The sequence below is a fragment of the Penaeus monodon genome, chromosome 41 (genome assembly GCF_015228065.2).
Source record: "Penaeus monodon isolate SGIC_2016 chromosome 41, NSTDA_Pmon_1, whole genome shotgun sequence".
NCBI lineage: Eukaryota > Metazoa > Arthropoda > Malacostraca > Decapoda > Penaeidae > Penaeus > Penaeus monodon.
Window position 1 is genome coordinate 13,574,007 of NC_051426.1, and position 12,500 is coordinate 13,586,506.

Consider the following 12,500-nt stretch of genomic DNA (forward strand, 5'->3'; position numbering starts at 1 on the left):
TATATTGAATAACATTTTTTTATCTTTTGTCACAGCCTCGTTCGTGTAACCTTTCGTGGCGTTCGTGTAAATCCGCAGACGCATTCAGCCGGATTTCCTGACTGACAAGTACACACGGTGCACAGTAAGCATTTCTAATTTTGTCTTCGATTTTCTAATAATTTAATCCATTGTGTCATGGGTTACTCAGCGATTTTCAGAAGATAAAGCGGCTTGTCGTAGTGGAAGATCCGCCTTGTCAGTGCTAGCAGTCTTATGGAAGCTTGTTTACAATGTTTCTGCGGAATCTGTGAGGCGGAAGTAGACGGCTTGCTGAAATACTAGAGAAACCAGAAAACACACCAATAAAGCAAATTGTAATGAATAATATTAAAGAATATAACCCTAGAGAAGACAAAAGAACATTAACTTTTAGAGCACTAGAAACATGTAAAACATTCAGGATCAATATAACAACCAATTAAAATACAGAACATAACCCCAATACCACCATGGGTTAACATCTCACAGTATATAGAAACCCAGTTTATGAACAGCACAACAGAAGACATTCCGGTAAATGTAAACCCTCTCTGAGACTAAGTTCCAAAATCGGATTTTTTTATATCTTTCCTCTACCCAACGATCTTGGGGGATGCGTGGGGAACCGGGGGTTGAAGGGGGGAGGGATGGAGAGCACTGGGTGTCAATAGGAAGCTGCAGAAATCGATGAAAGTGATTTATGAAACGTTAAAAAGTCGATTTCTCGAAAACCGGAGCCAAACATTGTCCGACGAATGAAGTAAACAAGCACAAAAAATTATTAAAATCGGCAATTGAAATGCTACGGATGCCCCTCGCCATCTTTGAAACTCTACGGACCGATGTGCCAAATTTCGAAAAAATCTATGGGGTTTCACATAATCCACATCCCCTGTGATAATCGTACAATACGTCCTAACCAATAAACCAACCTAACTTTAACCCTGTGGGATTTATACACTACGATCTATATATTCCCTAGCCAGGGGGCTCTGCCCCCTGGACCCCCGTAGTAATATATACGCCTAGCCAGGGGGGAATGCCCCCTGGACCCCTGTGATATTGTATACGCCTAGGAAGGGGGCTACGCCCCCTGGACCCCCAGGATAAAAACAACTTACCTTTATATCGCAAAACACCGAACGTTTCTTCGGTTTCGTCTATGGTCACAATTGCTTGGTTGCTAATCACTTTTTTTCCCATTTGGGGCACTTGATGGGTTCAAATATCAGGCTGTGATAAGGACTAATGTCTATTTGTCCTGTATATCCACAATATGGCTTTCAAAATGACCCGGAATCGACGCAGCACTCGAAATAAAACATACTCACCGGTGTTTCTCGATGTAATGGCATTGCGCGGCCTGTCAAATCTCCCGGTGGCAATAAAATAGTGTAAATAATTACCAAAACATGTAAAAGATGTATAATAAAAGTAAAAGAAGCCATTAAATATATAAAATTGGAAAAACAGGCCCTGGTAATTACAAAATAATCGTTCTTACAAGCACGTAGTAATACATGGACTACTCGCTACATCGCATTAATGAGTTATGCGTCACATTTGTTTTGGTCCTCTCAAGGTAAACATGGATGGGAACTTCACCTCAGAGCGGTGTTCTGCAGGGCCTTTTTTTTGTCATTTCCCAGTTAATATAAGGCCACTGCAGATTTATCTATATTGCTTCCTACGCTATTTTTTATGCTCTATAAGATAGCAGTGTCCATTTTTCTCTATCTCAGTGCGTCACTCTCGGTAACTTTAACTGACATTCCAGAACAAATAGTTAAAAAACATTTTCAAATGTTAGAAACTGAGGCTCCTGGAGGTGTATGACAACAAAGTTTTGTCGGGGTTGCCTATATGTTTACTCCGAAAATCAACTATTTAGAATTAGAAAGTTTTTAAAATTTCAAGAGTTGTAATAGCTATTTGAGCACAAAATTATTTGAGAAAAGTTTCTACACAGTTTGCATGTGTTTTCATACAGAGTCTTATGTTTAGACTTGCTGGGACATTAGGCCACTCTAAAAACTAAATAACTGAAACTGAGCCTAAAAATACTTCGCCCCACACACTTTGATACACGCACGCAATCTTTTTCATGCATTGACCTCTCTCTATGCTCCCCTTCTCTTCATTTAGATTTCCACTGGTCAGTCTTAGACCACTTTCCCTATAGTGACCACTTTCCAGTTCTCCTTTCTCCTACTTCATACGTACCACTCCCTAACTCCCCACGCTGGTGCTTTGATAGAGCCAACTGGCATACTTTCACTTCACTCTCTGCTATTCATACCCCTCCATCCTCCCTCACCTCCATTTCAGAAATGATACAGTATTTCACAAATACAGTCTTAAGAGCTGCACATACAGCTATCCCTCGAACCTCAAGACCATATACCTCCAAATGTGTTCCATGGTGGAATTCTGATTGCACTAAAGCACTTCGCTTAAAACGTGCAGCCTGGAACAGTTACCGCTACAAGAGAGGTACTCCAAATCAACTATCAGCCCTTATCTCCTTTAAAAGAGCATCTGCCTATCTCCGTAGTACAATCCGGAATAGTAAAACAAATAGCTGGCGAAATTATGTTTCATCAATTACATCCTCTACATCTATCTCAAATGTTTGGCGGCGAATCCATAAACTATCAGGCAAACATCCCCCCCATCCTGCCCCTGTCCTCCATATTCGAAATACCCTCATTTCTGATCCTCTCCAAGTCACTAATGAACTGGGTGATTATTTCAGCCAGGTCAGTAGTGGTTCTCACCTTTCTCCACACTTCTCTTCTATTAAGACCACCAGAGAACGTACCCCCATTACCTTCACCCCATCTTCTGATGAGCCCTATAATGCCCCATTTTCTTCCTCTGAACTCATTACTGCCCTACAATCATGCCGTAACACTCATGAAGGCCCTGACGGTATTCACTACCGTATGCTCCGGCAACTCCCATTTTCCTCCTTATCCTTCCTATTAAAAATTTACAACCACATATGGACATCAGGAAATTTCCCCTCTAATTGGCGAGAAGCTCTTATCCTTCTTATCCTGAAACCCAATAAATCGGGTACCCTTCCTCAAGACTATCGCCCCATCGCACTAACTAGCTGCTTGTGCAAAACTATTAGAGCGAATGGTGAACTTCCGCTTAATGTGGTATCTTGAATCTCACAATCTTCTCTCCTTCCCAATTCGGTTTTCGCCGTGCCAGAAGCACAGCTGACCCCCTTGCTCATTTTGAGACATATATTACATCTGCATTTGCACGCCATGAATCCGTACTAGCTATTTTTTTTGATCTAGAAAAAGCATATGATACGACATGGCGGTACCATATTCTCCAACAATTGTCCTCTCTAGGCATATGTGGAAACATGGGTGTCTTCATAAAGTCCTTCCTCTCCCAATGCACTTTCCAGGTCAAAATTGCCTCTGCCACATCATCTTTCTTTCCTCAAATTGAAGGTGTCCCACAAGGCAATGTGCTCAGTACCACTTTATTCCTTCTTGCTGTTAATGATATTGTCTCAGTTTTACCACCAGGAGCCCGGTCATCACTATATGTTGATGATTTAACCATCTATGCCTCTGGCACATCCATACCAGATCTCTACCAATTTCTTCAATCTGCAATCTCATCAGTATCTTCCTGGGCCACAAACCATGGCTTCCGCTTTTCTACCTCTAAATCTTTCTCCATTCTTTTCTCTCGCTCACGTGTAGGTCCCCTACCCCCACTCTTCTTATATGGCACTCCACTCCAATGCCGTTCCTCTGGCAAATTCCTAGGTGTCATTTTTGACTCCAAACTGTCCTGGCGAGACCATATTCTACACATTAAAGAAAAAGCTCTCCGCCGTCTTCAAATCTTAAAAACTCTATCCCATATATCATGGGGCTCAGATTGCAAAACTCTCCTTCATCTTCATGTTACTTTGATCCTCTCCACTCTTGATTATGGATGCCATATCTATTCCTCTGCCTCAACTTCTCTCCTTGCCCATCTTGATACAATCCATCACTGTGGTCTTCGCTTAGCACTAGGCGCCTTTCGCTCCTCCCCAGTTGAGAGCCTGTACACTGAATCAGGCATACCATCTCTATCTCGACGTCGTGCCCTTCTCTCTCTCCGATGCTATATTCGATTCCACCAACTTTCCCTCACTAAACTAACTATCCCACAACCCCTACTTCTTACCTTAGCTTCATCTCCACGTTTACCTACTCCTTTCTCCACTCGCATGGATACCCTCCTCTCCCATTCCCCTTTCCCCCATCTCCAACCTCTCCCGTTCTCTGTCCATTCCGTCCCTCCATGGCTTATACCTCACCCCCATATTTGCTCTTCTGTTTTCCCCGACCCACCAAAATCAAATATCCCTCCTACTGTCCTTCTCACACATTTCCTTGACCATGTCTCCACTCATTCCTCTAGTATTCACGTATATACTGATGGCTCCAAATCCACCTCTGGTGCTGGTTTTGCAGTAATCTTCCCAACTCGTACTTCCAAATACTCCCTTCCTCCTGAATCCAGTGTCCTTACTACAGAACTGTATGCACTCCTTTTTGCTCTAAAACACATATACTCACTCTCCTCTTCCTCTTTTACAATTTTTACTGACTCCTGTAACTCATTAACTCTCAAAGTCAATACACACCACCAACCCCCTTGTTTGTAAGATCCAGAACTGGTTGTTCTACCTGTCCACATGCCATAAAACAATCAAATTTTGCTGGGTGCCCAGCCATGTTGGAATCCCCGGCAATGAACAGGCAGATACACTAGCACGCCACGCCTCTATGTCCACATCATACCAACCACGCTTCTCACGTATCCCAGCCACGGATTATTACCCACACTTTAAGAACTTCTTGTATAATCGACCCTAACCCTTTCACTCACCAATTCCTTTGCCCAGCTTAGACAACTAATCACTAACTCAACCACCCTTCCCCAACATTAACTATAGTGCTACATGACCTTAGATGTCTAGCACATTTCTCTTGCTTTTAACCATTAACCACAGCTATAATGGCACTGTAAGGGTAGTCTAAGCTTGCATTTTATATTAGTTGTGATTCTGTGATATGTAGAAACCCAAAGTAGTGTGTAATGGTGTAGAAAAAGTCGAAAAAAAAACAAAAAGGCAAACTCCAAACTTCTGTAGCTTTTGGAAATGAACGCTAGTGTTTGCCGAGGGGGTTTGAGGTGGAGACCCCATCAACCTTCCCCACACTGTGCCTGAATAGTAGTCATAGCAACTTAGATTGTTGAATAGGCTTTGTGATGAGGCCTTGGGGACTTCATTTCTGGAGAGATCACCTAAATGTTAAACAGGCTTCAATGAATTAAAGACTCTGACCCACATTTGTTCCAGTGTGTAGATATAATTCAGAAGTATAGTACATTTTCTTATTAAAGTTATGTCAACCTCCCAGGACTGGCATACCCAAAAGAACAGAATATATCTCTTCTTGGCTATATATAAAATCAGCATTTTCTAGAACTTGGAAATAGTAAAGGATCCATTGTAAAATCTATCATGTGGGATATTTTACTTTTTACATGGAGCAATATAATGAAATGCCCATTTGAAGGCAAGGATTGGTATGTGATAATAATGAAAATACTGAAGATGGTAGACTATTTTGTTGATATACTGTCAAAAAAGGAACCAGTCTTTGTTGAATGCATGGTGTAGGTTGGTTGGCCTTTGCTGAAGTGGAGGCTTAGTCTGCGGTGGATGGTGTGATGGGTTCGAGAATTACCTTTCCCAGTAAGTGATATGAATGAAAGTATTATTATAAAGGGAAATAAAAGTTATATTAAAAAGTCTTTCAAACTCTCAAACAGAACAGAAATTAGCTTTTTGTTCTTGCATTTCCTGAAATGTCATCTTTCTTGAAAGGCAGGATGACTGAAGTGATTGGCATCACCCCCCTGCCAGGTGTGGAGTATCCACTGAGTGTTCAGTACTGTGGCAACTGCACCATGCCAGTTGAGGTATGTATTGTCATGATTTTTTCTTGCTTTTATTTCACTTCCTTTGGTCATATCTTTCCTCTAAGCAGTTAGTGGAGATAGTGACCCTAGTGGTATTGGCTGTGTATTTTCAGTAGTTTTCTCATCACTTGGCAAAAAAAAAATATTATGGTTATAGCAATCTTGATATTGATAATAATTATAATTATAATTGTAATTATAATTATAATAATGATGGGACTCTCTCTCTCTCTCTCTCTCTCTCTCTCTCTCTCTCTCTCTCTCTCTCTCTCTCTCTCTCTCTCTCTCTCTCTCTCTCTCTCTCTCTCTCTCTCTCTCCCCTCCCCTCCCCTCCCCTCCCCTCCCCTCCCTCCCTCCCTCCCTCCCTCCTCCCTCCGTCCCTCCCTCCCTCCCTCCCTCCCTCCCTCCCTCCCTCCCTCCCTCTCTCCCTCTTTTTTTTTTTTTCCCTCCCTCCCTTGATTCTCTTGCCATTTCTAATTAATGTTTTTTTTTTTTTAATATTCCTCTCTTTCTCTTTCTCTCTCTCTGTAGTTAAAAATAAATACTTGTATACATGCTGGAAGTTCAGTTTTGCTTTTTTCATATATATTTTTTTTTATTGTTGCTTTAAACAAATGTTAACCCAATGCTGATGGGTATGGCATGTACATACATGCCATGCCCACTGCGAGTTTACTTTATTAATTGTTTTTACACATAGATGGCTACAACAATGGGCCAATTATGAGTACTGCCTGTCTCACCTGTTTACCCTTTTCCTTGTTTTTCAAAAATATATTATGTTATCTTATATTGTTGTTACTAATGTTTATAACATTATAGTAATTATAATGTCTGTAATAAAAATTAACACTATCAGTATTCATAGTACTGGTAAAAATACTTTTTTCCTGCCAATTCAAGGAAAAGTGAGTCAGGTAAGGTCACGAGGTCTACTAATTAACTCCTTTATGGCTAAGCACTTGCAGAGCCATGTATGTCCAGAGACATTTCACAAAAAAAAGAAAAAAGAAAAAAAAGAGCACTGCATTTTCCAGGCGGGTTGGGTTAATAATGGTATTTTGTGGCATTATAATCTATTTTTTCCTTTGCAGTACTGTGAATATTACCCAGCTTATGACAAATGCAAGCAGTGGTTGGAGAAGAATCTTCCAGATATGTTCCAGGAACTTATGGCTGGAGGTAAAATAAAGAACAATGGATATGGAGAAGTAAAATGTTCATACTCCATAATTCATGGCTTTTTGATAGTAACAGCATGTTCTGTCATATCCTGTTACAGCAAGTGCAGCTGGAGAAGATGGGGCTGATGAAGAAAAGAAGAGACAAAAGCGAGGAGGAAAAGGCATTGTGAAGGCCAAGAAGAAGGCAGATGAAGGCCCTAGGAAAGTGGTGGTGTTTGTGGCACCTCGTGGAAAGAAACGTAACACTGTCATCACTGGACTAAAGACCTTTAGTAAGTGCTGTGATTCCTTTTGATTAGGGTTCAGGGTCTCTCCTGTGAAGTAAGAAACGTTCTCTGTGTTGGTTTAGTTTTCTTACCTCTGCTTGTGCCTTTTAAGATTGCTCTTTTCAGATATTGACCTAAAAGTAGCGGCTAAATTCTTCGGCACCAAGTTTGCTTGCGGCTCGTCAGTGACTGGAGACGATGAAATAGTGGTCCAAGGAGATATTAAGGATGATCTTCTTGATATGATTCCTGAGAAATGGCCTGAGGTGAGTACAGGATTACTTTTTTTGGTGTGTTTTACTTAATTGAATAGAATGGATTGCATTTTTGGGCTGCAATTCTCTAACCCCCCTCATATACAATGGATTTGAAAATAGAGAAGGAGACTTTCATATTTAATCTTTCAGAAAATGCAGAGGGAGATAGAGAGAGAGAAAAAAAAATGATATAATTTTTTCTTTTTTATAATAAGAACATAGTTAACAGTCAAAGAAGTAATTAATCTTCAGAGTTTTTGCTATTTCTAATAAGTCAGTAGCATTTAGTAGAAGATTAAAAATACAAAGAGATTTAAAAGTGATCAAAGATTTTTTTTTTATTATAATTATTTTTCAACAGATTGATGAGGAGTGTGTGGAGGATGGTGGAGAACACAAGCGGTAATTTCTGTAAATGTTATAACCTAATGTAAAGACATTTTATGGATCTAACTGTTTATAATTTGGTTCTGGAAATAACTTGAATATTTATTTAAAAAAAGGAAATGTTGCCATTGTTTCATGTCACATACAAGTTTTATATTGAATTAGTTTAATTGTTTAATTTCAGTAATGTAAAATTATGTCAGCTTGAAAGTAAATTGGAAAATTAATGTAATATTTTATAACCCTGAACTCTCTAAATTGTGTAGTATTTACTTATACATAATTACACTGTGCCATGTTTAGATGGTGTAAGATCCTCAAGGCTCAACATAACACTTTTCCAATGCTAAGAAAATAGAGAGAGAAACAAAAATGTGTTTTTCTATTGTCTAGACCCAAGTTATACCTTAAATGATGATATTTTATGATGATATGTTTGCCATCAGAAAATAAAGAAATGCAACAGTAATACATAATAAACTATAATTGTCTTTTTGAAGTTTGAAACTCTTTTGTAAGTTGGTTCAAAGGCATTATGAGCCAGTATATATATTGTTAGATCTTAAAAAGGACATGTTTGGTATGATTCTTTAAAGCTGCAATAGCTTTAAAGCTATAATAATTTTGGGGGATGTTTATGCATTTGTCAAATATTTGAAATCAGGAGTGAATGAGAGTCTTCAGTCAATGGAGTTAAACATAAAAATGTGCTTTGTGGGCAGTTTCACAAAATTGTTTAAGTCATTTCTTATATACTGGATTCAAGTTCAGTGATAGAATTAACAATAACAGTAGAATAATTAGAATCAGGAAGAAGTGATAGTAATGGCAAGAGTGGTTCTCATAGTATTTTTGGTAACATCATCTTTAAATTTTTCCATGCAACAGTTGCAGCCATGGCTATGTGAATTTTGTTAAATGCCCTCTATTTTTCAATATCAGGGTAGTTCTTATACTTCAGTAGTAAAAGACAGATCTTGGCATTAAGATTCCAAAAGAAATGCAATGTATTTTTTTTGTAGCACTAATCCTTGAAAGTAAATAAGATTTCCATTCTCAGTAGAACAAGATCCATAATGTGGTCATTATGGACCACCTCATCCTATCCCTAAAAATTATGACCATGCACATAATCATCACACCGGATGAATCATCTGTCCTATATTACATGCTATGAATTATAATCATGTGGATGTCAGAAACTATTTTTGCTAATTAATTAATGTTTTGTAAAGGTTATATTGTTAACATCACTGTAAGAGTACTTATATGTACAAACCATTCTCCCAGACATGGCTCACTGATGGTAAACTCCACTCCACATTTACTGATGGAAATATCATATGAGCCCCTTTTTAAAAGCCTGCTGTGTTAAATCTGTCTCCAAAAGCTCTCTGCATTCATAGCTAGATGTCCCCACCACCTGCCACTCAGCAACAGCTTCCCATAGCTTAGATGTTCCCATCACCATGTCCTCCCCCCTAGTCCTTTGCCCATTGTTGTTGTGGGGGGACTTAGGAGGCGAGTGATCCAGTGCTGGGGATCTCAGCCTTGGGCCTCATCTCTTGACTTAATTAATTTGGATGGTCTTTTTCCCCTCCTGCTTTTTCATTTCCATCCCTTCTCCAACCCTTCTACTATCCACTTCCTAAGGTGTGAAAGCTGTACTGAAAGTATGAAAAGCTGGCTTTCTGATAGTCCTGAACAGCCTATCACACCTTGCCTCCACCTACCTCTACCTCTACTCCTCAGACACCAGTCTCCTCTTCCCCCCCTCATGAGAAAGCCTTTGTATCCCAAAATTCCCCAATCTACTCCTTTACAGAAACTCTTGAAGATATTCAAAACTATCTACTCAATTCTCAAATTGACACCGAAACCCCCACACCACCTCAGATTCCGCAACTCCTGCTCCCTCCACACTCAATGTGATTGCCGATATCCATCCTCCTCCTACTCATATTCCCCCTACACCCTTTCCTCCTACTTCATCCTAACACAGCCCATCCCCCTAGCTCCAGATCCACCTACATTATCCCTCCCTCCATCCCCTCTATCCCTTCCACTCCCTCCTGGATACACACTTGAATCCCTTATGTAACAACTGTGCCATTTCCCGGAGCCTACACCTCCTGATACAACACCTCCTCCCCCCTCTCATTCCATATCTCACCCCCTAGTTCCTTTCCCTTCAAATTCTCCAACATGCACTGTAACTGTTATCATTCATAGATCAACTAAAGTATAGCTCTCCTACATTGGAATATTTGCAATTTCTGTTCTCACAGACCTGACCTTTGTCATACCCTTTCTTCATATAACCCGTCCATTATCTGCCTCCAAGAGACTTCTCACATCCTCCTATACCAATCCCCAACTATCATTTTGTCTCTTCATCACTCTCCCTGTATGTCTTGTCTATACTTATCCATCAGAAAACACCTTATGTCATACCTCCCTTTCAAACAACTGTCCTGTGCATAATTATTTACATCTTTCTTCACTGTTGGATCTCACTTATTTTAATCTTCTCCCCTTCCAATCCCATTGATTTTGTTGCCTTTGAAAATCTAATTTCCCAACTCCAGCCACTTTTCCTCGTAGTTGGTGATTTTAAATGCTGCCACAATCTTTGGGTGATTTTATCACCAACTCCCATGGCCGATCCTAGAATGCTTCCTCTCCACAACTGACCTTATTATGTTTAATTCAGATGGCCCCACACGCTGACATACGCACGCAATCTTTTTCAATCACTGACCTCTCTCTGTGCTCCCCTTCTCTCCATTTAGATTTCCATTGGTCAATTCTTGACCACTTTCCAGTTCTCCTCTCTCCTACTTTATATATACCGCTTCCTAACACCCCAGGCTGGTGCTTTGATAGAGCCGACTGGCATACTTTCACTTCACTCTCTACTATTCCTACCCCTTCATCCCCCTTCTCGCCTATTTTAGATATGATACATTTCACAACTACAGTACTAACAGCTGCCTATACAGCTCAAGCCCTTATACCTTCAAATGTGTTCCATGATGGAATTCCGACTGCACCAAAGCGCTTGGCTTAAACCGCTTAAAAGCTTGGAACAGTTACTGCTACAAATGAGACACCCCTAATCAACTATCAGCCCTTATCTCCTTTAAAAGAGCATCCACCTATCTTATTCATATAATCTGGAACAGTAAAACAAATAGCTGACAAAATTGTTTCCTCAATTACATCTTCTACATCTATCTCAGCTGTTTGCCGCCGGATTCATGAACTACCAGGCAAACATCTCCCCATCCAGCTCCAGTCCTCCATATTCAAGATACTCTAATCTCTGATCCTCTCTAAGTCGCTAATGAGCTAGGTGACCATTTCATGTAGGTCAGTGGTTCTCACCTTTCTCCTCACTTCTCTTCTGTTAAGACCATCAGGGAATGCACCCCCATCATCTTCACCCTATCCTCTTTTGAGTCCTATAATGCTCCTTTTTCTTCCTCTGAATTCAATGCTTCCTTGCAGTCATGCCACAACACTCATGAATGCCCTGATGGTATTCATTACTGTATGCTCCAACACCTTCCATCTTCCTTTCTATCCTTCCTATTGACTATTTTCAACCACATATGGACATCGGGAATTTTCCTTCTCATTGGCGAGAAAGTCTTATCCTCCCCTTCTTGAAATCCAATAAATCGGGTACCCTCCCTTAACCTTTTATTGACGGGCATAAGAACTCACTAAAATCAATTAAAATCTAGTGAGATGTGGCAACAGCCCGACAGTGGGCACGGGAGTCCACTGCCTTAAGCTGAACGTCCCGCTCTACTCGCTCTGGCGCGTCGCCGCGCGTACAAGTTTGCCCGTCCGTGAGACCCATTTTCTATGACTTGCCTACACGTGACCCGTCAATAACGGGTTAAGATTACCACCCCAATGCTCTAACTAGCTGCTTGTGCAAACTACTAGAGTGAATGGTTAACTACTGCATTATGTGGTATCTTGAATCACAATCTTCCCTCTCCTTCCCAGTTTGGTTTTCACCATGCCCAATGTACAACTGACCCCCTTGCTTATTTTGAGACATATATTACATCCTTGCTCATCTTGATAGAATCCGCTACTCCTCTCCAGTTGAGAGCCTGTACACTGAATCAGGCATGCATATCTCTCTCACGACGTTGTACTTTGGGCCTCAGCCCTTGCCTCAACTAATTTTGCATAGTCTTATCTTCTTCTCCTTTCCTTTTCCTTTTCTCCATCCCCTTGTTCTGTCCACTCATCCTAATTGTTAAACTAATTTTTGCCATTTTCACCACATTCCTAACCCTTTGTGCTACTCTACTTTACCATATAACCTTTGATGTCATATAGCACTT

At 40.4% G+C, this 12,500-nt stretch overlaps 1 protein-coding gene across 1 annotated transcript; it reads left to right on the plus strand.

Annotated features, from left to right (window-relative positions):
- The first annotated feature begins 30 nt into the window (after positions 1 to 30).
- On the plus strand, positions 31 to 8,360 carry LOC119598722 (density-regulated protein homolog). The gene is made up of 6 exons (XM_037948500.1): positions 31 to 124; positions 5,945 to 6,039; positions 7,134 to 7,221; positions 7,322 to 7,495; positions 7,616 to 7,755; positions 8,108 to 8,360. Exons 2-6 carry the CDS (start codon positions 5,950 to 5,952, stop codon positions 8,150 to 8,152), a joined length of 537 nt encoding a protein of 178 aa, XP_037804428.1. The 5' UTR covers positions 31 to 124; positions 5,945 to 5,949; the 3' UTR covers positions 8,153 to 8,360.
- The last annotated feature ends 4,140 nt before the right edge of the window (positions 8,361 to 12,500 follow it).